Consider the following 26448-nt stretch of genomic DNA (forward strand, 5'->3'; position numbering starts at 1 on the left):
CTAAGTGAAGCACCTGGATGTCACTGTCACACAGTCAAAGGGCTGCTGCATTCTGACATCCGAAAGCCAGTTAGAAATGGAGACACTCGGGCCTTGTCCCAGGCCTAATGAATGTGGATCTGCATTTGTACAAAATCCACAGGGCATCCTTACACACATTCAAGTCTGCTAAGGGTCCCTATGGACCCCTGAGAACAACTGGGAAGTGTGGAATGGGAGTGGGTGGGTGCAAGTGGGAGGAGACAGGAGAGCTGAATTCACCACCCAGTTCATTCACTTATTTGCAGAGAGAACTTGGAAAACCATTTAACTTGATAGGGCCTCAGTTTCCTCATCAATAGAGTACGGTTGACTAGAAATGTTCATCAGAATTCCATAACAGAAGAACGCTGACTGCCAATCAGAGTCTTACATGAAACCTGAATGTGGAAGACAGTTCCAAGCCAAGCGCCCACTCATCCCACATAAAACGCACCGTGACAGCAAAATCAGAAGGCTGTGTATTAATGCTGCAAAGTACTATTTTTGCTGATTTTTGAGGAAACATCTTAGAATTCTTCTGTTAATCAGAGAGAAGCAGATATAGAAGAAGCAGTAGGGAAAATGCCAGGCAGTACTTCCGTTCTATGTTAGGGTACTTCCAGCCATATTTTCCACCTGGGGTTATATATCAACTTCGTTATCCACTTCAGATCGACAAATATTTATTGAGTTATTATTTTGCCTAGAGCAAACCCATGCTCTAGAAAAGAGTTAACCTAAATATTAAATATAAACATAAACACAGATACACATGTGTTGTAGAATGTGGCTGTCCAGGGGGGAAGGACATTAGGAAACTCACACGTATCGAGCATATACCAAGTGCCAGGTTTGGTGCTTAACACTTTCCATGAATTATCTCATTTAGTTTATCAGCAGCCCTACAGGAAAGTGCTATTATCATCATTTTAAAAGGAAGACACAAAACCACAGAGGTTACTTTTCCCAAAATCACACAGAGAGAAAGTGATGGAGACACCCTTGGATCCCAAGTCTCTCTTTCTCTCTAAGCCTTTTCCTTAGCTTCCAACTCACGCTGATGTCAATAAACCTAACCATCAAAGCGGAAAGGATTACAAATTTCCCCAGCAACAGGGCATCATGATTGCCTATGACAATTCTATCTACATCAGTGGTTCTCAGACCTGGTTGGACGTAAGAACCACTTGCAGAGCCTTTGAAAATCCAGATGGCTAGGCTAAACCCCAGCCCAATTAAATGAGACTCTCTCCTGCCTCTGCTCGAACGGAACCCAGGTTTAGCTCTCAGAGCCCCAGGTGAAGTGATATGGAGACTGAAGATCTCAAAGATTAGTTTACTTTCTAACTAGGAAAACTCCTCTAGGGAAAGCTTTACCAGCGTCAATGACTACATAGACAATTACATACACCTCGGGAGCTAAGCATGCTAGGAAGCCCTGACTTTTCCATCTAGTTCTTCAGATCAAAACGTTCCATTTTAAAACATTTTCTAAGACTTCCTAATTCAAGTATAAATGTCTTGCACTTTTTTTTTTTTTTTTTTTTTAGTTTTGCTTTTGTTTTTGTTTTTTTTAAATGACTAAATCAACAGTGCCTGGCACATAGTAAGTGCTATTATGATTTTTTCTTTTTTTTTTTTTTTTTGGCTGTGTTGGGTCTTCGTTTCTATGCGAGGGCTTTCTCTAGTTGCGGCGAGCGGGGGCCACTCTTCATCGCGGTGAGCGGGCCTCTCACTATCGCGGCCTCTCTTGTTGCGGAGCACAGGCTCCAGATGCGCAAGCTCAGTAGTTGTGGCTCACGGGCCTAGTTGCTCCGCGACATGTGGGATCTTCCCAGACCAGGGTTCGAGCCCGTGTCCCCTGCATTGGCAGGTAGACTCTCAACCACTGCGCCACCAGGGAAGCCCCTATTATGATTTTTATTGCCTGATGATGGGCTTGCTTTGCAGGTTTCCATGACTTTGCAGCTGTGGCTGTAAATGCTATGAGGATGACATGGTCCTAGTTCTGAAGGTCAGGGGCAATGCTGGGCAGCTTACCAGCATCAAACTTATTCTGAAGTTCCTATTCAGGATTTCTTTCTTTCCTTCCTTCTTCCTTCCTTCCTTCTTTCCTTCCTTCCTTCTTTCCTCCTTCCCTCCCTCCCTCCCTCCTCTTTCTTTCTTTCTTTCTTTCTATCTTTCTTTCTTTCTCTTTCTTTCTTTTTCTTTCTTTCTTCCTTCCTTCCTTCCTCCTTCCTTCCTTCCTTCCTTTCTTTCTTTCTTTCCACATCTGCCTTTACTGTGAGCAGCAGGTGGGACACTTCCAGCAATAGTTTAAAAAAAAATTAATTTACAAAAACCAAGATTCAATGAATCCACCTGGTTGGATCCCTTAGGAGCTCATATGTAGATGCCAACCCAGAGCAACAGGAAGAGAACTCCAAAGTCAATGAATAGCAAGGTCACCAAGGAGATGAGAAGCTTTTTGTACATATCATGAGTGTGCTTGGTGGAGGTGGCTTCATAAACAAAGTACCAGCGAGTGAAGAACCAGACAATAGCCAACAGCCCCATGGTCAGATAGGGGAAGACAGCCAGGTTCCCTGGGATGGTGTATCTGTTCACGGCCTTGAGCTCCATTTTTCTGGACACAGAGTAATCCACCAGTTTGCCCCTTCTGGGTTTGCATCTGCTGCTTTGGACCTTCCTGTTGGGGTTCAGGCAGAGGTTGTGATAGCATCAGGAAGACTGCCCAGAATGATCCTCTGGGCCTTTGCACCTGCTGTTCTTTTTGCCTGGAATGCTCCAGTGACCTCTCTCCTCACTTCACAAATTGGCTCTTCACTTAGCATCATTGGAATCCTGGTATGCAGGCCACCATACTCCTCTCCTCACACATTTTGGTCTCAGACACTTTTCCTTCATTCTGTAGATTGCTTATTGAGATTGAAAAGATGTATTAAATTTCTTCTGGGCCAGTTCAGCTTTCAATGTGCGTAAATCTGAAACTGCTTGTTTTCTCACCTTAATTTCTGTTATCAGTTTCATTTTGTCAGTATCCAATTTTCTCTTAAGTTGGTCAATAGCATGCTGTACTTCAGTGATCTCGATGATAAGGTAATTCTTAGAGTTTGTGATGGTTGCCAGATTCTTTGGTCTCATCTTGATCTCCCTGGCTCCAAGCTGAATGAGCAACTTTTTATAGTAAAGTTCCAAATCTTCTCGAAGTTTTGTTAAAACCTCCTCCAATGATGCTGCAACTTTCTTTGTTTCAAAGTACTTTTTCTTCCAAACATCACAAGCATGATATCGCTTTAATTTGCCTTGTTCCAATAGCCTTTCAACTTTTTTTATTAGTTCTTCTCTAATTCTTTCCAGATATCTTCTTTCTTCCCTTACTTGTTTCATTTGTTCGATAATATTCTCTCTCTCAATCTGTAATAACAATATATCAGTTATTCCTGGAGAAAGAGCAGGTTGACAAGGAACTGAAGGAAAATCAATAAGGTCTGGTAGGCTGATGCACTCTTTTTTACCTAGCTGATTGTCCTCTCTTCTAATGATATTAGTTCTATCATCTTCAGTTTTCCAAAGAAACTGACTTTTTTTGCCGCTAAAATAATCATCATCTGAATCTTCCTGTGATCCTGGCAATTCAGCATTTCCAATTTGATTATTTCCAGTCTGATTTTCATTTGGAGTGGCTTTTCCCCCAGCTCTGATGAGGAAGGTCGACTTGGACTGAGGGACATATTCACCAGCGTCTGAATGGGGTAATCTTGTAGGGTTTTTTAAAATCTTTCTTCATTGAAGTAGTATTTAATAAAGGTTATAACAGATTTTTGGCTTGTTTAAGATAGCATTCCACTCATTTCTGGTCTCTCTCAAATCGGCCTTTCCGGAGAGGGAGAGCGGAGAGGATAGGTGTCTGGTCGCGTTAGCATCCCACCGCTCTGTCTTGCACTTTTAACTAACCAAAGGAACACACATGAATAGGTCCGGGAGGTGTTTGGCTGAGCCTCCCTTGAAAAGCAGTTTCAAAATGAACTGAGTTCATTCCAACTGTTGCCACAACTGCCATCTCCTGTTTATTCCCTTGGCAGCTGCCACCAATACACACGTTCAGTGTCTGAGATCAAGAGGAGGGTGCCCACTGGATTCTGAAATGCCAAGAGGTGGAATCAGAGGATGGACAGCAGAGAAGACGGTACGCTCTAAAACCTGAGCACCTTCAAAGCATGATCTCCGTTTGTCCCAATTAAAGCATCACTTGGCATTGATGGATAAAGAAAATCTCAGACGGGGATTGTGGGCAAGCCTGCAAAATAGCCATTTATCCTATTGCTTTGTGTTCTGTTAGGAGCACTGGTTCCACCTCCACCCACAATGAGGCACAGGGTTGCCGGTTCAGCCTGTGGGTTCTCCTGAGCTGCTCTGATCACCACTGCTTAAGCAGCCTACTCTTTTTTCCAATTCCAAGTTCTTAATTCAGGGTCATAGAATCCAGTTTACTTTTATACGTCATTTTTAATCACTTGTATCTATATTTTCAGCAAGAGTTCTAAGATTTCTCATTGAATTCTGTGATTAGATTTCCATTGTCCAATTCTCTAAATTTATCCTGGTTTCAGTGAACCCTGCCGATCTGTTGACACTTGTTGTTTTCCTTTGCTTTTGGTCAGCCGGATCCACTTTCAAGCACTCTTCCGGGAAAGGGCACTCCGTGTTCTATCCTTTAAATCTAGCAGGGGCTGGAAGACACTAAAGAATAGGCTGCTTAAAATCTGGAGGATGGTATGCCAGTACAAAGACTCTGAGGCAGACGGGGATTATTCAATTATCACCAGACGGTGACTTCGAAAAAAAATTCCCAAGAGGAGCCTCCAGAGGGGGGAGGTAAAAAATGCATGTAAGGTTAACTGTGAGTGTGGCATTGCCTCATTCAGAGAAAAGAGAATGTTCCCAGCATCAAACAAGAGAATGGGCAGGCTGACCTAACTCTAATGGGCACTTTGTCCTCAGAGAGTCACAAAGCACTCCTCTCAGAACCCCATCAGTTCAAGACCTGGCTCCAACACACACCAATTACGTGGCCCTTGCAAGTTACTGACGGTCTCTGAACCCATTGTTTACGATGGGATTGTAGTAGTTCTTATCTCATAGGGTTGGTATGAGGTAATGCTTAGAACAGGGCCTGGCCTATAGTATATGCTCAGTAAATCGCAGCTTATTATTTCTGTCAGTATGTTCCAAACAATTCATCCCTCTAGGTCTAATCTGCGTACATATGACAAGTTAAAGTACTGGTGGTCTACTTATTTCCAATTATCCTTGGAAGCTAATGAGGCAGTGATTTTCTGAAGACCACTAAGTTGAATGTAGCATTGTTTGGGGGGAAAAAAATCAGAACAAAATAAAAGAACTCAGAAAGCCAGTCGTGTGTGCACAGGTCTCTGGGAACAGCCTCTGCTGACCGTTACTACACAAGCAAAAGCAATCTCAATCCTTTCTCACTCTTGCCACTGACGTGTGTGCTCTCCCCTCACCCACATTCTTCTCATTGCAGCTGCTTTCTTTGGCCAAATCGGCCAACTTGATGGGTATGTTCAAACAAAAGAATCAAGGAAAGACTAAAACCATGGCACAGACACGCTTTTAACCCTCAGCATTTATGCATTTAAGCCTTCAGAGCTTAATCAAAGTTTTGGCTTTTTATAAGAAGTGTTTGATGAAAAAAATGGACATATGCGCTGGGTCAAATGCCCTCAGGGATAAAAACAAAGTCCCAATTCTCTTTTGCTTAACAAAGTATTCTTAGCAATGAAAATCAATTTAGTGCTGCATTAAAGTACGAGGTAATAATGGTATAAATGAGTCAGACTGACTGATACTTTGACCAAGTAGCATTTTTATTATTATTTTTTAAGAATATTCATAGGTATATATAAAGGAAGCAAAAGCGGGTCACCAACTTGTAGTTCAAAAGTAATCTTTCATAAAACATTTAGATAGACCCATTGCATTTTAATGAGAGGCAGTACTGTACTGGTTAGTAATGGCAACCTGGGTTCAAATCCCAGCTCTGACACTGCTATGTGACCTTAGGTGAGGTAATGACTCTTTGGGGCTTCTCTCTAAAATTGGGACAATGATACTAGTACTACCCTATAGGATTGCTTTGATATGAATTATCTTTAAATGAGTTAATTTGAAGCACTTAGAATGGTGCTTATTAATGCTATTTAAGTATTGGCTTTCATTGTTATTTCATAAAATATTGAGGAAGTCAGTCTTTTTTGGAGATGAGTACTGCTGCAGTATTGGCTTGGGGTGGTGGTGGTAGTTCCTTCCTAAGATATAAATAACCACAATCCCTCTTGGGCTGCAGTTCACAATCATGATTTCTTCTCTCAACTCCTAGATCATTTAGAAGGTTTATTTTTCCATCTATCATTTGCTGTTCTGTATGTTTTTACTTCAACATTTAGATCTCAAAGACACTCCAAGCTTTTTCAAGGAAGCATGACTTTTTGGTTTCCTAAACCCTTTAACATCTAGTACAAAGTAATGCTCTATAAATCTTTGGATGGCTGGATGAATGAGCCTTATTCATTGCTAATTAATATATTTGTAGATAATTTGGAATGAGCCCATAGGTTCATTAGCCAATTAATTGATGACCTAAGACTGTTAGCTTCTTGAGGACAATTTAGGTCACGGACGCGGGTCCTCGACAAGTACGTAGGTACCTCCATGATCAACTTTCTACTTTCTAGCCTTCTTTATCGTTTCAGTCTTAGTAAAACTAAACTGCTTATATTTTCCTAAACATATCAGAATGTTTATACCTCTGTACTTTTGCTCCTACCAATTCCCTTGACTTTCTTCTATGGATAACTCAAACTCATCTTCTAACTCAAAATAAGTGACCAACTTATGCAGAAGAAGGTCATGTTAAGCAATATACCTTTAACTAAGAAACCTTCCCTAAAACTTGAATAAGTAGACCAGTTATCTATTTTAGCATAACAACCACACTGAAACTGTTAGTGGTTTAAAACAAGATTGTTTTTATTATTTCTCATGTTTCTGTAAGTTGACTGGGCTAGTTGGATGGTTCACATGCAGAATGTCCTCTAAGGTTGCAGTCAGATGTCAGTAGGGCAGCAGTCATGGAAAGGTCCAACTGGTCAGAACACTGAAAATAGCTCTTTCTCATGGCCAACAGCTAATTCTGGCTGTCACATGGGAGTTCAGCTGTGGCTGGTGATGAAAGCACCTGTACACAGGCTCACTAGGTGAACTGAGATTCTCACATCATGGCAGATGGGCTGCCCAGAGGGTACACTGCAAGCGTAAGCCTTCCCAGACCGGAAGGGCAAGCTGCCAGTACCTTAGTCACAGAGCCCAACCAGAACCAAGGGCAGGGAACAAAGACCTCACCTCTCAATGGGAGGAGCACCAAAGAATTTGTAGCTGTCTTATCTGGCAAAATAGTTACATGTGCTCCTTTAACAATCCACATATACCTATTTTTAACATGGATTATGTTTTAACTAGAACACTTAAGAGTATAACATAAAGGAGCTTACAGTGAAAGAGTCTAAGTGGCTAGCACTGTGCTGGATACAAATTAGATCACAGCCAAGTGATCAAGAGGGAGGTTAGTTCAAGGGCCAGAGAGCCTGGTGTGGAAGCTCCTCGCCTCTTTGTTCCTGGCAATATCACCTTGATCGTGTCACTTAGGAATAAGAACCTGAGGCTCAAAGTAACTAAGTTTTATATTTAAGTGAATTCATACTTAAGCTTGATGCCAGGCACCGAATACGCCTCTTATAAATGGTAAATACTACCTTCTCCTAAAATGCTTAATACACTTTTTCAAGACTCATCTAGTCCTGGTCATATATTTATTAGCTAGCTATGTTCTCACACTTATGTGAGGACACAAGCTTTCTTCAAATATTTGAAGAGCCCTAAAACAACTGCTGTTTTATATGAACGGCTTAATCATCTTTTGTATTGCTCTGAGATGTAGAAATTACAGGTATGCAGATTTAATCTCAAGGTAAGAACTTGTAGTCCATTTCCTCTACAACATAATCCTCTAAAACATAATGAGTTTCTAATCACTAGAAATGCTTAAGTGAGACCAAATGATTATCTTCAGAAAGATTAGACTCATGATCTCAAAGGTCGCTTCTAGTCTAACGTTTTATGAATTAGGATTAAGTACTTTCAATTTATTCCCTTTTGGAATACAACTTCCCCCTTTTCCCATGCACCATGGTCAAAGGAATCCTTTCAAATGGAGCAGAGGGTTTTCAAAAGTCATTTGAAATAACTGAATAAAAAACAGAACCAAAGTAAAAAGTATTTCTTGAACTTGACCTTAGTACTCAGATTCCCAAGAGTGTATCCAAAATAATGAGACATTCTTCTTTAAAAAAAAGAAAAACAAATACCGTATTCTAACACATATATATGGAATCTAAAAAAAAAAAAAAAAAAGGTACTGATGAACATAGTTGCAGGGCAGGAATAAAGATGTAGACCTAGAGAATGGACTTGAGGACATGGGGTGGGAGGGAGAAGCTGGGGCGAAGTGAGAGTAGCATCGACATATATACACTACTGAATGTAAAACAGCTAGTGGAAAGCAGCAGCATAGCACAGGGAGATCAGCTCGGTGCTTTGCGATGACCTAGAGAGGTGGGATAGGGAGGACGGGAGGGAGGCTCAAGAGGGAGGGGATATGGGGACATATGTATGCATATGGCTGATTCACTTTGGTGTACAACAGAAACTAACACAGTATTGTGAAGCAATTATACTCCAATAAAGATTAAAAAAAAAAATGATCAACTTTCTCTCTATGCCTGGGCTCTTCAGTTGTAGATTTTATGGTAATATATGGCTACAAAAATCCTGTGCCACCGTGTCTTTGTGAGCTAATCCCCATATCACATATTACCTGATATCATCTTTCTATTCAGAAGCTCACACAAAGCAGACAAATGCTGGGTCAAAACCCTGAATTCACAAGAAGTTATTTAGAGGGAAGGGATTAGGGAGTCCCTGTCAGATGTCATTCAACTCTCAGAAAATCCTTCAGTTCTAGTTCTTCCCATGGAAAACATCAGATAATTTTTATTATTTGTTATTGTGCAGAAAAAAAAATGCTAGATATCCAATACGGTTCCTACCAAACTAGCTCTCCAATGTGGTATGTCGGATGCCATAATGGAACGTTTTTAATCAGTTCCCTTTGGAGGTCACTTGGTTACTCAGAAGCATGTTGGTACATGTCTCTATAAGAAGCAGCAGTAGTTCCTGTCATCTGTCAATCAGGATTTATTCTTCTTTGACAGAGAAAATAAACAAAATATTTTCAAAATTAACAACAATCACTTCTAGAGCTTGATGTTAAGAAGCAAAGCAATAATTTGCAGTTTCAAGCAAAGACTTCAAAAGCATCACAAATGAAATGCACCGAGTTTCTTCCCATGCATTTGACTGCAAACTTGGAGAAAAAGATAAACATGACATGTATTCTCTCTTCTTTATGCCTAGCTTTACTTATTCATGTGGATTAATTTTGATGAATGGATTAAATTTCTCTGAGTTATATCTTGTCTCTTTTTCTTTGCTTACAGCTTACTTCAGTCAAAGAGTTTAGGGATATAGACTCTGATTATCCTCAGCACTGGAACAAATTGTATTAGCTACTTATGAATAGTCAGGGAAACCAGAGAAACCTGCTTTTTCACTTTATTCATTTGCTGCTCTCTCATCCATCCTGCTATGAGTTTGTCAGTCTAGTTTTTGCCCTTTTTGTAGCCCTACTTATTTTGATAAACCTCTACAGCAATTTATATGTACAAAAATCACATAGTCAGACTTCTATTATTAAATAGAACAGATTTAAATACCGTTACAAGGAAGACAATGGCATAAACACACCATTTGATTGAGGTAGTTGTATGAATGTACCTAAAATAAATTGTTATTCTTCAGAAAATAACCATCTCTCCAAAATTAGAGTCCAAAATCTTGTTATAGTTTGTTGGTGTTCATGCCTCTAGGAAAGCTGATCACAGGCCTGTCAGGATACATGTCTGGTGAATGAACCATTGAATGCACTCTCCAGGGAAGTAGTAGACACACTCTAGAAGATTCCCATGTAGAAATGTTTTAGTTTTCAACTTTTCTTTGCAATACTGAAGGTACCACTAATTGATACAGAAGACTATTTAAACAACTATGTTTAATTGTGCTATTAATATACACAATCTGTGATAAATGCATATTCAGTCCAAAATGGTTGTCAGCTACTGCTATCCCTTCCAATTTTCTGATATAACAGGTATAAAATCATTGAGAGAGATCAAACTCTTAACACTGGGAGAAAAACTAGTAAAAATAAGAAAGAGCTATAAAATCTATGGAGTGAATTTGGATTAGTTATTGGCAACGGACACAGGCTTCCCAAGGAGAAAGCAATCTGATTCACCAGCTTGAAAGCAGTCAGAGAGACTCCTTTGGTTGGGCTATTCTTTTGCCTGTCCCCTAACTAGGTAAACCAGCTCTGTACCAGTCAGTTCAGCCACTGTCCCACAGCCAAGAGGTGGCTAGAGAAGTACCATCTAATAGAAATCCCTCTTATAGCCACTGGACAGTTTCAACAATCGCATAATAATAAAATAGGAAGCGAAGGGAGGAAGGGGTCATGTCCCCTTACGTGTGCATAGGTTGAATTCCTGAAGAGTACTCAAAGAATTGGAAAGTCAAGAGTTTTTTTTAAAAGCCTCACAGCAGGACATTCCTGAGATGATGTATTTTCAGATGCTCTGCTGGATCAGACTGCCAAAGAACTGGTGGTAACATGGGAAGGAAAGTTGTTACTATGTCCACTGGCAAACACTGGGTCTGCAGAGATTCTCCCTCATTCCAGGATGAATAAGCAAGAAAAGAGCAAAAATAAAAAGATACTTAAGAAAATATACATTAGGACAATGAGAGAACTATCATCCTGAAAATTCAGAAGATTATAATGGCTATTTGTTGGGTTTGACTACCAAATATCTAATTCCTCTCCTTAACAGATCCCCTTAACATTTGAGGAACTAATACCTTCGTGGCAGAAAATGTGTTTGGGGGTCCTGCTGGTCCCTAGCCAAGAGGCAAATTATGACTCAGTTAAGATAAATTAGATACTCTTGCCTGGTATTTCTATCTTCGAGGGTGGTTGAAATTTCCATCCCTGCCATCAGTTGATGGCTCCTCCCATCAGCCTGTTACTGTGGCTCGTTCCAATCCCACTGCTTCTTTGAGCCACTTACAGTGTTGACTGTGTTCCCTCTTCCTTAATTTACCAAGAACCTCTCTCTGTTGAGTTCAACAAAAGAACCAACTGACACAAAGAACACTCTGAGAATCATTTCTGAGGGCAACCAGAATCAAGCGTCTTTTACCTACAAGCATGTAGAGTAACCTTCATACATTGCTGGTGGGGAGTTTAAATTGCTGTGAAAACTTTAAAACAATCTTCAGCAGTTTCTTATAAAGTTAACATTTTCCTGCAACTCAGAATTTCACTCATAGGTATTGACCCAAGAGAAATGAAAACTCATGTCTGTAAAAAGTCTTGTAGAAGAATGTTTACACCAGATTTTTTTGTAATGGCAAAAAACTGAAAATAACCCAAATGTCTATCAATAGGAGATCGGATAAGCACTTTATGGTATTCATATAAAGGAATACTACTCAGCAATAAAAAGAAACTACTTATATACACCACAATATGAATGATTCTTAAAGACATGCTGAGCAAAAAAAAAAAAAAAGACAAAACTAATTTATAGTGATAGAGTTAAGAAGTAGTTGACCATGAAATTGAGGATCAACTTCAAGGGAGAATAAAGGGACTCCCTGGGATGATTAAAATGCCCTATATCTTGATTGAGGTGGTAGTTACACAGGTGTATACATCTATGACAATTTGTTTAAAAAAATTTAAAAGCCATTAAAATTCATATTTCAAATAGTTTTGCCCCAAAATATAAGAACAAAGTTAGAGAAAACAATCTTTAGCAGATCCCTATACACATTTGACAGACCTAGTAGATAATAATTTTGAAACTTGAATAATGTAGTTTTAAGTAATGTTAAATGCTTAGATTACCCAAAGAATTTTTTTAATTTTATTTTAAAATTATTAAAATTTTAAATAAATATGAACTAGTTTTAAATAATAATTTTAAATAAAGTTAAATAAAAGTGGTATCAACATGACATCAAAGGCACATGCTGTGAGAGAACTGAATGTGTAGTCAACTGAGGAACAGTTCTTAAGGGGCTTGCACGGGCTCACCTGGCTACCCCTCAGGGCCCAGTACAGAGGCAGCAAACTGAAATGTACCATCTTTCTGTGGAAGAAGCCTATTTGCTTATCTCAACACTTTGGCCCAAGTTGCAGGCATTCAATTCAACACACAACTAGGGGCCTACTGAAATACTCTCCAAAAGAGCAGAGGTTAGCAAGTACCATCTTTGCACTCTTTCTCTGCCTTACCCCAGGTCAGTGGTATCTCCAAGAAAGGAGCTTGTACACGTAACTGGCACCCTAGCTTCTGTGGCTGCCATCCAAAAGACACACTCCTTGATAGCCTGGCTCTGGTGGCCAGCAGGACTTGGGTTCATTGGGATGGGAGCAAACAAGGAAACAGTTCTTAACCAGCTATCAGACCAGGGCTCAGTGCAGAAGGAACAGACAGAAACACCCATCTCCCAGTCTTGCCCTGAAATAGATATATTTGCAAACTTTATAAGCTGCAGCCTGAGGATCCAACAACCAATTAGCTTGAGTCTATATGCTTACTGAGATCCTCCCCTGAGGAACACTGATAGGTCTTGGCACACCCTCAACTACTAGCAACAAAGTAGGCTGCTTGGGTCATCACAAATGTTGGAGAGACAACCAACACCTAGGCAAGGTTAAACGAAAAGTTTCAGTTCCTTAATCGTTGAATCCTCAACTCAACAGTTCATTAAAAGGATCACACACCATGATTAAGTGGGTTTATTCTAGGAATGCAAGAATGGTTTAACATTTGCATTATCAATGAGCTTTATCACAGCAACAAAACGAAGGATAAAAATCACACAGTTATCTCATAGATGCAGAAAAAGCATGTGACAGAATTCAACATTCATTCATGATAAAAATTCTCATTGGGTATAAATAAATACTATACTCTCAGGGAGTATAAAGAGAATGTACCTCAACATAGGTAAAGGACATATATTACAAGTCCACAGCTAACATTATACCCACAGGGAAAAGCTGAGCTTTTCCTCTGAGACTAGAGATAAGACAAGGATGTCCACTCCTGCCACTTTTATTAAACATGGTATTGGTAGTCATAACAAGTAATTAGGCAAGAAAAAGAAATAAAAACATCCAAATTGGAAAGGAAGAAGACGGTGTGATCTTATATATAGAAAAACCCTAAAGACTCCACCAAAATACTCTTTAGAACTAATAAATTCAGTAAGGTTGAAAGATACACAATCAACAAGCAAAAATCAGATCTATTTCCATACACTAACAATGAACTATACAAAACAGAACTAAGAAAAAAATCTAACTTACAATAGCATCAAAAAAATAAAATATTACTTAGGGATAAACTTAACTGAAGAGGTGAGAGATCTCTATACTAAAAACTCGAAATCACTGATGAAAGAAATGAAGAAAACACAAATAAATGAAGAGCTATCCCATGTTCATGGATTGAAAGAATATGGTTAAAGTGTCCTTATTACCTAAAGTCATCTTTAGATTCAATGCAATCCCTATCAAAATCCTAATGCATTTTTCACAAAAGTAAGGAAAAACCCGAAAATTCATATGAAACCAAAAAACTGTAACTAGACAAAGCAATCTTGAGCAAAAAGGACAATGTGAGAGGCACCACACTACCTAGTGATTTCAAAATACACTACAAAACTACAGTAATCCAAACAGCGTGATACTGGCATAAAAACAGATATATAGACCAATGGAACAGAATAGAAAGCCCAGAAACAAACCCATACATATATGGGTAATTAATATGACAAAGGATCCAAGAACATACAATGGGGAAAGGACAAGCTCTTCAATACATGGTGCTGGGAAAACTGAATAGCCACATGCAAAAGAGTGAATAGGACCACTATCTTACACCATACAGAAAAATTAACTCAAGATGGATTAAAGACTTGAATGTAAGATCTGAAACCATAAAACTTCTAGAAGGAAACACAGGCAGTTAACTCCTTGATTACAGTCTTGGAAATGATTTTTTGGATTTGACACCAAACACAAAACTCAACAAGTGGAACTATATCAAACTAAAAAGCTTCTGCACAGCAAAGGAAGCCATCAATAAAATGAAAAGGCGACTCACTGAATGGAACAAAATATTTGCAAGTCATGTATCTGATAAAGAGTTAATATCCAAAATACATAAAGAACTCATATAACTCAATAGCAAAACCACCCAAGTGATCAAATTTTAAAATGAGCAGAGGATTTGAACAGACATTTTTCTAAAGATGATGTATAAATGGCCAGCAGGTACATGAAAAGGCATTCAACATTACTAATAATCAGGGAAAAACAAATCAAAACCACAATGAAGTATCACCCCACACCTCTTAGTTGTCTTTTTAGTAATAGCCATTCTAACAAGTGTTGGAAAGGATGTGGAGAAAAGGGAATCCTTGTGTACTATTGTACACTATTGTATTTGTATTGGTAGCAATACAAATTGGTACAGCCAGCTTGATGGCCAGGTCAGCAGGGTCCCACATTTGGTTTAATGCCCTGCTATCGCCATCTTGAAATTCTTAATTTTGAACACCAGCTCCAAGTACTCATTTTGCCCTGGGCCCTGAAAACTATGTAGCTGGTCCTCCAGGGCAAGCTAAGAACTCAAAGGTAGAAAGGCTTTCCAAATAATGAAGTTTAACAAAGTTCACACTCTGAAATCTCAAGGATTCATTTGCTTGACTTCAAAGGAAGTTCCCTACTAGTGTCAATTCTTCAGAAGGTGGAGAAGGCAAGAAAGGCAAAACAAATGGAAAATTCTTTTTATTTCTGAAAAATAGATAATTTAGTTATTTTGTTCCTGTTAAACATGTCAGAAATAGCCAGATTGATTATTTAAGACAGACTTTTCCTCTACTCTGAATTATTTTCCTAATAAGGTGAATGGAGGACAAATAGGCAGCATAATTAATGTCAACTGTAATATGATAAAGAGGAAAGAAGGTTGTCCTTTTCTTTTCTAAGCCTTTGGAATAATTATAATGCAGATAGGTAACACATGGACACAATATTATATCAGCCTCATGGCTGAGAATTTCTTTACTTGCCACATAGCCCAAATCCTGAGCCCTTGGCAAGTGTTACCTCAATTCCAATAGATTTAAGTAGGAAACCTAAAATCAGGAGAATGGTTCCATCGTAAAACATTAAGGGTTGTAGAGGAGCAGATCAAAGGGCCGATCAAAGGAGATCTTACATAAGATCAGCAGAGTGGGTGTAGGTCAAAATAGAAATAACCTACCCTACGGAAAACTCCAACCCATTCTCCCATCCCTTTTCCTGCTCTATTGCACTTTTCCTTTTTACCAAACTTTTTAATGTAAGCTCCAAAAAGGCAGCAATCTTTCTTCACTGATATATCCCGAGCTGTTAGAACAATGCTTGGCACATAGTTGGTTGAATGAATGACCAGACCACTGGGAGGATTCTTCATTGTACTTGCCTTGTTCCTGCTGGGCGAACAGCTAGAAATCTAAAGCTCAGAGAGGAAAAACAGGCTGTAGCAAAAAGAGTGATAATTATACTGTAAAAAAAAAAAAAAAAAAAAAAAAAAAAAACCCAAAGAACTTGAGCTAGGTTTGAAAATGAGTAGGACAGAAACTGCAGGAGCCTTCTGATATTCATCATTTGTGCTCCCAAACTCTTTTTAAAATGTTAAAACCTGAAACATGTAACCACAAAGCCTGCTTTCCATTTTAGAATTAACTGGTATAGGTCAACGCATGAGTTAAAGTAAAACTGTCTTCTAAAAGCCAGATACTTCTAAGCTAACAGGTTAGCTAATGGTACTTAATCCTTGCTGGATGCCTCTGGCTTACTTATGGCTTTGTCGGCTTATTTGTGACTGCTTCTCACATCAGGGGCCTAATTACCTCTTTAGTGCTCCCTGTCATCCTTTCTGGGGGCGGGGCTGAGAGCTCCTAACAGCTCTCAGCCTGGGCCATTCTCTGTCCTGCTCCAACCCCTTCCTTCCCACTGTCTGACCTGAATTTAGTCACAAAATGCACTGGTCCCGTTATTTCTCCTGCTCAGAACCTTCTACGGTGAAGCAGCTTTCATAACCTGGCCCTGCTGGGGTTGTTTAGTTCGGCTGTGGGTGTTTGTTTTATACAACAGAATTGTACTGAGCAGAATACACTGGGAATCCAGAGCTGCTACCACTCTCTTAAGTTCAGTGTCTTCGTACGCCAAGTACGGGTCAAAGCTCCTGCCCCCAGTGCCTCGTAGCTCATCCTCCCGTGCAAGGTTGGAATGAGATAATGTGATAAAAATATTTTGCAGGTTGCAAATGCTAGCCAGGAGGGAACCGGTCTGAGCCTCACTGTTCCTAGGCTTGACTGAAGAACCCACAGTTTGGGTCTGTAGGACTCTTTCATGACAAATAATATTAACCAAATCAAGTTTATGTAAGCAAAAAAAAAAATGAGAACTTGTTACATTCATGATTGGGAACAAAGAGCCAAAATACAGGCCTCAGGAAGGACCAGAAAGTGGACAGCCTTGGGAACATGCTTCATTCTCCTATCTGTGGGTCCACTTTTTTTTTTTTAATCTGCAGACACTTCCTTTGTGCTTCAGTTTACTCCATGCAGTGTGGTCCTACCCACTCCTGAATTTACATGTGACTACTCCATCTGCCCACTGCTCTGGGTCCCAATTCCCCCATCTCAGTTGACTGACTGGCTATGTCAGAGTCAGGTGTCTACCTCTGAACTTCTCTATTAAGGCAGGGTAAGTGACCATGGCTGCTAGGGACACACCCCCTGTACGGACACCCAGAGTCCCTTCACAGGTTCTAGGGGAGCCCCTGAAGGGTAATCACAACAACTTGAACCTAAGGGAAGAAGAGAAAACTGAGGCATATAGTATGGCTCAGGGTCAAGGAGTCAGCATCTGATTGAGGCCTGATTTTGAGACTGTCATACACCATGCCCTAAACCCAATCCCCAGGAATGGAGCCAAGAGGTAGAAATAATGTCTGAAAAGTCCACCTGTATTACTTTCTTAGGGCTGCTTTAACAAATTTTCACCAACTCGGTGACTTGAAAGAGAAGTTGATTCTCTCAGTTCTGGAGGCCACAAGTCTGAAATCAAGGTGTCCGCAGGGTCACACTCCCTCCAAAGGCTCTAAGGGAGAACATTCTCGAAACTCTTCCAGATTCCAACAGCTCCAGATATTCCTTGCGTTGTGGCAGCAAAATTCTGATTTCTGCCTCTGTCTTCACATGGCCTTTCTTTTTTGTCTGTTTCTTTTCTTTTGTCTCTTATAAGGATATTGTCATTGGATTTAGGGCCCACTTGGGTAATTCAGAATGGTCTCATCTCAAGATCCTTAACAAATACTCTTTTCCAAAGTAAGGTCACACTCACAGTTTACAGAAATCAGGACATAGGCATATCTTTTGCAGGGGCCACCATTCAACTCACTACAGCATCTGTTTCACTAAAGAACAGCATTCCAAAGCTCAGAGGGCTGAGGAAGAAGAGGACTCTTTTGCTTGGGGCTTGTGATTGGAACATGTGAAAACATGGACGGAAAAACCTCGAAAATCAGAAGCTAAGGGTATCGGATACTGGGACTTAGAGGACCTTACTGGCTCCAGAAACAGGATAAACAGCAGGCCTAATGGCCATGAGGACAAAGATTGGAAGGATTCCCCTGAGGAACCCCAAAGTTACTGAATACAAAGATGAGAGGGTGAAGTGCCTCCCTGCCACAAAAAAATGTTTCTTCAAGTTTTCTTATGATTGCTGCTCGTCTATTAACCTCCATAGGCTGGTGTGCTCCGAGCCATCTCAGTTTCGAATACATATATGGAATTAAAGTTTTCAGTTGCTTTTTCTTCTAAATAGCTTAACATGAAATAAAACATCCTAGTTTTGTAAAGGACATAAAAATTTTCTCCTAAGGGAAGCAATATATTAGTCCCCTAACACCTTGATGTATATTTAGTTCACTGGATAATTTTTTTTCCCTGAATGGCAGTAAAAACAAAGCCAATAGGCAAGGGATAAGCAGGCATCAATGGGACCAACATTTATTGCTCACACCCTGCTCTTTAAAATCCCTGTGTAGACAAACTGGAGGATTACAAAGAAACCACACCCATTACCTTTGATCGACAGCATCCCCATCCTACAAAAACAGCTCTAGAATATTTGCATCTGAGGGAAACATGAACCTAGACGTGTAGTTAAAAGCAGAGGAATGGGGTGGCTAGAATATAGATTTTGCCTCTTTCACAATTTTGCTTAACATCAAGTTTTATTTGATTAAGCAAAGTATAAAACATCAACAACAGTATTTCTAGGTATGATGAGTACAAGAGATGCAGAGAAACTGTTGCCCTCTTCATGAAGGAAAAAAACATTGCTAAGAGAAGAGAGTAAAAATGCAACTTTTGAGTTTAAGATTTTCTTTCGCATTATCTTCACACAAACAATTGTGGGTTTGTTTGGGTTTTGTAGTGTTTTTATGTAAGTCCACTATGTTATGCAAATACCTGGCTATAAACCTCATAATGAAAACAGTCAAAACTGTTCTTACATTTTCATCTTTGTCAAGGGTGACCAGACTGTAGCGAGAGTGGCTTTGGGTTTTGCTGATGGAGAAAATCTCCTTATTTTAGTTATAACTCCATCTCTAACAGGCATACTATTAAAAATAAAACCTCACATTTCTCTCAAAGTATATTCTCGCATTTGCAAAATCTCATCTGACATGAGAAGGCATTTCCCAACATTCCTTCTCGTTGGAATGTCTGGGCTTGTAACTTTGGGGAGTCATGGTTCATTGTCTGAGATCGCAGACTATAATCCCAGTAGAACAGTTTGAGCCCATACAGCTGCCGTATCTTGTCACACAGAGGACCAGAAAAGGGACTGTGTAACTGCGTGATGAGGGTGGGAGTGGCTGGGATTTGGAATTGAGGTGGGGCAGACATCAGGGAAGCAATACAGGACACGGCAAGGAGTCCTGTCAGGCAGACAGGTACCCAGAGCCTATGATCCGAATAGTCAGGAGGATCCCACAGGCAATGGCCATCTAGAAGCATGGGAGAGGCCAGGATGCAGGGAGGCCGTAGGCACTTCATCTGGCAAATGGCATCCACTCATATGCCTCCCTCACAATTACTGTCATCACCATGTACCTACTTTTCCACTGTAAGTACTTACTATTTTCTTGAAATAGGTATACTTTATTGAAATAAAATTTTAAAGAACTTTATGTTTGTAAATGAGAACACAGAATTACCTGACATCATTAGTAGGTAACCAAAATAATCAATGTTATTAAATGCTGGCCAACCCTGTTTTCCTGCAGGCCTTTACCCTGCTCTATAGACCTCTAACAAAATGAGATCTTCTCTCTTTGTGAACAAGAGATTAACAGGTTTTAGAGTGTTTGAAAAACATAAGCTGAGCAGCAACTTTCTCCTGGATTTATATGGAAATGTTAAAAGCCGACTGAAATAGACAATGCCCATCCGTGGACCATCAATAGTCTGCCCAAGCCACACTTGGGAAATTCCAGACTTAGCATTAACAAGCGTGTCAGGAAGTAGCAAGTTGCATGCACACCAAGTCAGTAACAGGACTCCAGGCCTGTAGATAAGCAGGGCTCTAGAACAAGGGAGGGGGCTGGTTTGCAAAAGAATGGAAGCAAAGTAGCAGAAGAGGAAACAGGGAGGGTTCCAGTGATAAGTTAGAATATATACCAGATCTCTAGTATGATTCACTATGTGTTATATATTATTATATACTCACTATGAAGTATATATTATATACTATACATTACTATGTTACAGTATATAGGTAGTATAAGGTTATGATTAAGTGCCTGGATTCTGAAGTCTGCTACTTAGGATGGAATCTGACCTCTTGTACTTCCTAGCTTTATGAATTTGGATGAGTTAACCTCTTTGAACCATAGTTTACTCATCTAAAAATCCACCTGAAAATGAGCATATAATTAGGATCTATCTCAGAGAATTGTTATGAGGTTTAAATGAGAGAAGTATATATAAGGAACATTAAGAACCTGCTAGAGAGTAACCACTATGTAAGTGTTTGCTGGGAGTGGTAGACAGAATAAGGCTCCCACCCAAAGATATCCACATCCTAATCCCTGGAACTTGTGAATATGTTACTTTATATGGAAAAGGGGACTTTGATGGTATTATTAAGGTTAAGGACCTTGAGATGGAAAGATTACCCTAGACTACCTAATTATTTGGGTCCTCAAAAGAACCCTTCATGGCTAAGGTCAGGGTGGGAGGGAGATGTGACCATGGAAGAAGGGTCAGAGAGATACAACATTGTTGAGTATGAAGACAGAAGGGGCCACAAGCCAAAGAATGTGGGTGGCCTCTAGAAGCTGGGAGAAGGAAACTAGTTCTACCCTAGAATCCCCAGAAAGAACAACCCTGTCAACACTTTGTTGTAGTGGCCAGTGAGACTTGTGTTAACTTCGAACCTAGAGAACTATAAAGTAATACATTTGGGTTATTTCAAGCCACTAAGTTTGTGGTAATTTGTTACAGCGACAATAGAAAATACATTGTGATTATTACAAGGTGAGGACTTGGACTCAGCTATATGGCAGGAGCTGGTAAGAAGAATGAGATACATGTTGAGTCTATACTGTGGGTATGGACTACACTTTCTCCTTTCTCCCCTGACTTTTAAAGTCATCAGTCCCAAACCCAGAGGCAAGACCACGTCTTTACATGGAGGTAGCAGGGTAAAGGCAATGCTATCTGTTTAGAATTTTCCTTTCCTCCAGAGGAGGAAAAGAAAAAAAGTGTATGTTTTACCCATATTACATCTTGGTAAACTATGCTAGACAATGAATTATGGAGAGAAGTCAAGTTTGCCACTTCCAAGCCTGGCCCGAAATACCCCAGATGACCTTCTCAGAGCTCTTGACCCAAGATGCTCTCACTACATAGTCAAAAAGGCAGCAGTACTGAGATTCCTGAGTAAGCACTTAGAGAACAGATGCCTCAGGGGACCTCCCAAATCCACTTCCAAATGTGACTTAAGCAAAAAAAAAACACATTTTTTAATTGTATGGATGGGTATGTTTCTCTTATGATATTTCAAATTCTTCTACCAATACAGAACCAGAGAGAGGGAAAGAGCATTATTTTCCTTGCATCAGCCTTATCACAGGAACAGCTGCAGAACCTAGAAACAAGGTAAGGACTGCAGTAGCATCTGCTGATCTGTGATCTGTCTACCCCTCCCATGACTTATCAGGCAATCGGTAGCACCTCTCCATGTCAGGGTCCCATTCTGTTTGTGATGAATCAAGTGAGACAAAGAATAGCTCCTCTCTAGCCCCTCTAAGAACAGACCCCTGATTTAAATACTGCATAGCTAACAAGAGGATAAATCTTAGCAAACCTATCTAGTTTCCTTCTGTGACAGCATTGACGGCCTCCATAAACAATACGTGCAGTCTGATTTGATGTCTCATGTGACCTTTTCAATCACAGAACAAGTAAGGATGGTCCAACTACAGTCTTGTTGATGTGACTAACCAACCCGAGATTTGAACTAAGAGTAAGTATCAAGACAAGGAGATCTGCGTGGGTCTCTCCCATGTGCGTGAATCACGTCAGCAATTCTGCCCACCCGGGGACATTTGACTTTAAACATATTAAGCAATAGTAGAGGAGGTATGTGTATACAGCAAAGAGTTTTGAAGATGTTACATATGAATGAATGAAATAATAGACAATGTTTTCCATAAAATTTTCTCAATGTTTCTCATAAAATTTTCATATAATATTTGATAAAGTGCTATAGTTAGAACTCGAACAGAAAATATTTTAAATGTCAATAACAATTGATGGATTTCAGTCAGGACAAGCGTAAAGTAATACCTAAAGACAAACACCTGCAGTGCAAATAGTAGACTAAGAAATAAAGGCCGTACAGAAGTACAGGTGGAAAATGTGTAGGCAACACAGTGGACTTAAATAACAGCAAGAATGGATATTCAAAAGGTCCCTTTATGTGGAAATGTTAGCAAGCTCATTTCAGACCCCTCCCCCCTCCAGCCTTGTGAGAGGCGATGTTGATGCACGTGACGAGGATTCAAGGGTGGGCACACAATTTTAGGTCACCAAATGCCACTGAAGAGAAAGAACTGGAAATCCATGAGTGGGTCTAGGCACAATTTTTCTCACCTTTTTCAAGACTAGGTTGAGAATGGGGAGGAGAAGGCAGCCAGTGACATGTGGTTGAGAAACACCATTCAGGACATTGCTAGAAGCAGCATGAAGACGGTAGAAAACCAATTCATGTGTGTGTAACCAGCAACTGACTAAGATTCAGAAGATGGGAGCTGATGGCCTATCGGAATGCTAAGAGTAATGCTGACAAGTGAACAAAGATGTGACTCAAAAAACCACCGTAGGGGAGGGAGCAGATTGACATGGTAATGGTGGGGGTAGAGAAGGGGTTGAATTGGGGAGTTGCACTTTTCCGGGTGGTACACAAAGAATGGAGTAAGGCTATGAAATGACTGCATCCCTTGCTCATGAGGAACCTAATGGTCCCACTAAATAAAAGTTACCGTTGCGATACAGTCATCTTCATGAGACATAAATGTTTAATAAAAGGAAAAAGTGGGCCTTCCTTTGTAATATCCTAACAATGATTTCCCCATATAATTTGTGTACTTTGTTATGAAGTATTAATGGGATTTTTCCGTCAACTAAATACTGTATGCAAATGCCATCAAAATGTAATTAGTGGTAAATTCCAAGTGGCCATGAAATGGAAACTGGTGTGAGAATAACCTATCCCCTACGGATTAATAAGAGCTACCATTTGTTGAGTGTTTACTACGTACCAGGCAGTGTGCCAAGGACTTAGAGCCATCATTTTATGGCATTTAGTCCTCCCATCATCCACATAAATGTAGACACTAGGTTTCCTCGATTTAGGAAAGAAGTTGAGACACAGAGAAATCTAGGGAACCTGTCCCAAATCATTCACCAGTAACAGCAGAGTAGATCCAGTCCAGCTTCCTGACTCCAAGCCAGGCACTTAAACAGTGCACTGCCTGCTTCCCTACAGCTTTATCACCGTGGTCTTAGGCAGGAGGAGAGACTGCTTCTTTCTCCCCAGTGCTCCATTGCTCTTGCATGGGGGCTCTGGAGTATTCCAAGGAAAGGCGTATGCTGACAGGAAACAAGTTCTGCCTCCCATGAATGAACCCTCTGCTAACTTCCAGCAGAGCAGTCGAGCACAGAAGTTCCAAGTTGGGGTCTACCGGCTTTATAACCCAGGGAAAAACAACTTTCGGTTCTCTACTCTACACCTATAAAATAGGGAAGATGATAAAAGTATTTACGTCCTAGGTTGTTGAGATGATTCAAATATTTAATGTGTATAAAACTTAGAACAGTAACTGCACAAAGCAAGCACTCACTAAGTTTAGTCATTGTTTTCACAAGCATCAAACTAATGCTTACTGCACTTAAGGATATAGAGTCTTTCCCGCTGACTTGAAATTCCTGGGGCCCCAACCTGAAGACTCTTTCAAAAGGTGTTCCTCACTAAATGCTAATACCTTCTCTCTCAGGTAGGAGAAGACTAAATACAATCCTGGGTAGCCCTTCTCAAACATAACATTGCTCTCCCCTAACATCTCCTGGGGTTTCTCCTTATACCCAAACTCAGGTCAGGCTTTCTAGATCACCTAGACATTGTAGCACAGTTTAAAAGAAGCACTTATCACAGCCCTCTTATTTCCATCTTCAATCTTATTAGCTTCCAAGATACTCAGCCCACATTCAGCTCCCCAGGCCCTCTCATCTGCCCACCTGCCCATCGTTCCCACTGCATTTGTCCCCCGAATAAGTCAATCTCATCCACTGACCTAGGGCATGTCTATGTGTTATTCATCTTTGTTCTTCTCCTATTACTCTGTTTTCTCATCCCGAAATAAATTCCATAGGCATTATTTGTTCAAGAAATGATTTTTTAAACAGAAATCATTAAGTTGTCCTGTGTCAGGGATCCCTAAGACCACCCCAGGTTCAGCTGACTCACAAGACCCAGCACAAAGACATCAGTGAAAGGATACAGAGCAAAACCAGCAAAGGGAAAAGGCACATAGGGTAAAGTCCAGAGGAAACTAGGTGCAGGCTTCCAAGAATTCTCCAGCTACATCACAGAACACATGCTTAATTCCACCAGCAACAAATTGTGACAACAGCTACCAAATGTTGTCTACCAAGGAAGCTCAGAGACTCAGCATCCAAGGTTTATTGGAGGCTGGTCACATAGATACCCTCTACCTAGCATGGACCACAATTCCAGACTCCCAGAAAGAAAGCAGTTTTTCCACATAAAGTGTGTTGTTTGCACAGTCTAGACACATTGAGCCACCCTTACCATTTAGGAAAGGCCTCCTAATCAGCGTAGGGAACTCTTTTTCAGTCAAGTTCCCAGATGCCAGCCAAAGGCCACCTTTACAAATAGACCTTTCAATAACAGCAATCTCAGGCCTGGCTATGTTAACCTTTTTCTGCACTGGCAAAATAAAATATGATATCTAGAATGTTCCTTTCAGCTTCTTGGAGTTCTCCTTTTCAGGAGTAGTCTGTAAAAATGTGAGAAGATCCCAAGTAACTTAGTACTAATCATCATTAAAATCGCAAAATACAATTACATAAATTAATGAGAATTCAACGCCATCCAAGAGTAGTGGTACTTGACTGCTTTCTGCTAAGATTTCTTTTATAGGAGAGAAAGAGCTTCAGGTACAGTTAATGCCCTGAGACTTGCACTGGGCAGGTCATCATACTTCTCATTTGCTGCAGAAAAGGTAAGTTCAAAGTCTGATTTAGTCAAGCTCCCCAGTTAAGAGATTTAGAAACTGAGGCTGAAGAAATGCTTTTCTCATTCTCAGGTAGCTAATAAGGGGTAGGTGCACAGTGACAGGGATGTTGCCTTTGAACCCAAAGGAGTCCCTTATCTCTAGACCTTTCCTTATTTTTATTATAGGGAATAGTGGTTTTGCTTGTTTCCTTATTTCAACAGTCTCTTGGTGATAGCTTTCCAGAATTTTTTCAGGTCAACTAATATTTAACAAGGGAGCCAAGATTACTCAGTGGGGGAAAGGATAGTCTTCAATAAATGATGTTGAGAAAACTGGATAACCACATGCAGAAGAATCAAATTGGCTCCTTATTATACCTCTCATAAAAATGAACTCAAAATGGATTAAAGACTTAAATTTAAGATCTGAAATCATGTAACTCCTAGAATGAAAGGGGAAAATGCTCCTTGACACTGGTCTCCACAGTGATTTCCTGGATATGACACAAAAAGTACAAAGAAAAGCGAAAAACCAAGTTGGACTACATCCAACTAAAAAGCTTCTGCACAGCAAAAGAAACAATCCACAAAATGAAAAGGCAACCTATGAAACTGGAGAAAATATCTGTAAATCATGTATTTGATAAGGGGTTAATCTCCAAAATATATACTGTTAAAAACAAGATACCAGGCCCGAAATTGAGTCAGTGATGCTAAACCCCACGTCACCAAACCAAGACGTAATTACAGTTTTGACTCTCCCAGAAACTGAATCTTAAATGAGTCCATCAGGAATCCCCCGATCAGCACTAGCTAGGTAATCTGCTTCATAGCCCCCTGCCATCCCCTAAAGAAAGTAACCTTACCCTAGACATCAGAAGTAGGTTGATTATGACAGCTTCCTTGTTCCCACTTCCTTTTGCCTATACAAGTCTTCCATTTCATACTGCTCCTCAGTCAGTGCTCCTTTCAACCTGCTAGATGGGATGCTTCTTGACTGAATTCATTTTTGCTCAAATAGACTAAGATTTTTAATATGCCTCAGTTTCTTTGAACAGTTCTAGAAACATCAGACTCGCAATGGCCCCCAGAAGCAATGAGCAACCAGGTGAAGGTAGAGCCCCTTGAGCTCACAGCTTGCTCACTGCCACTGGAGGTGGTGGCCAAGTCCCTCATGGACCCTAACTTCTCAGTTTTTGTGTTATGAGCTTTCCAACTTGGAGCATTTC

The 26448-nt window shown here is 40.1% G+C and overlaps 2 protein-coding genes across 2 annotated transcripts in view; both read right to left on the bottom strand.

Annotated features, from left to right (window-relative positions):
* Positions 1-2403: 2403 nt before the first annotated feature.
* Positions 2404-2643, bottom strand: LOC103005057 (transmembrane protein 258-like). The gene has a single exon (XM_057539224.1). It carries the CDS (start codon positions 2641-2643, stop codon positions 2404-2406), a length of 240 nt encoding a protein of 79 aa, XP_057395207.1.
* Positions 2644-2924: 281 nt separating this feature from the next.
* Positions 2925-26448, bottom strand: part of LOC103006168 (spermatogenesis-associated protein 1-like) — a 62247-nt gene continuing 38723 nt past the window's right edge. The window contains 2 exon segments of the mRNA XM_057539238.1: positions 2925-2967; positions 2969-3805. Of these exon segments, the coding sequence (XP_057395221.1) occupies positions 2925-2967; positions 2969-3805 (880 nt within the window).

The sequence above is a fragment of the Balaenoptera acutorostrata genome (assembly GCF_949987535.1).
Source record: "Balaenoptera acutorostrata chromosome 6 unlocalized genomic scaffold, mBalAcu1.1 SUPER_6_unloc_1, whole genome shotgun sequence".
NCBI classification, from domain to species: domain Eukaryota; kingdom Metazoa; phylum Chordata; class Mammalia; order Artiodactyla; family Balaenopteridae; genus Balaenoptera; species Balaenoptera acutorostrata.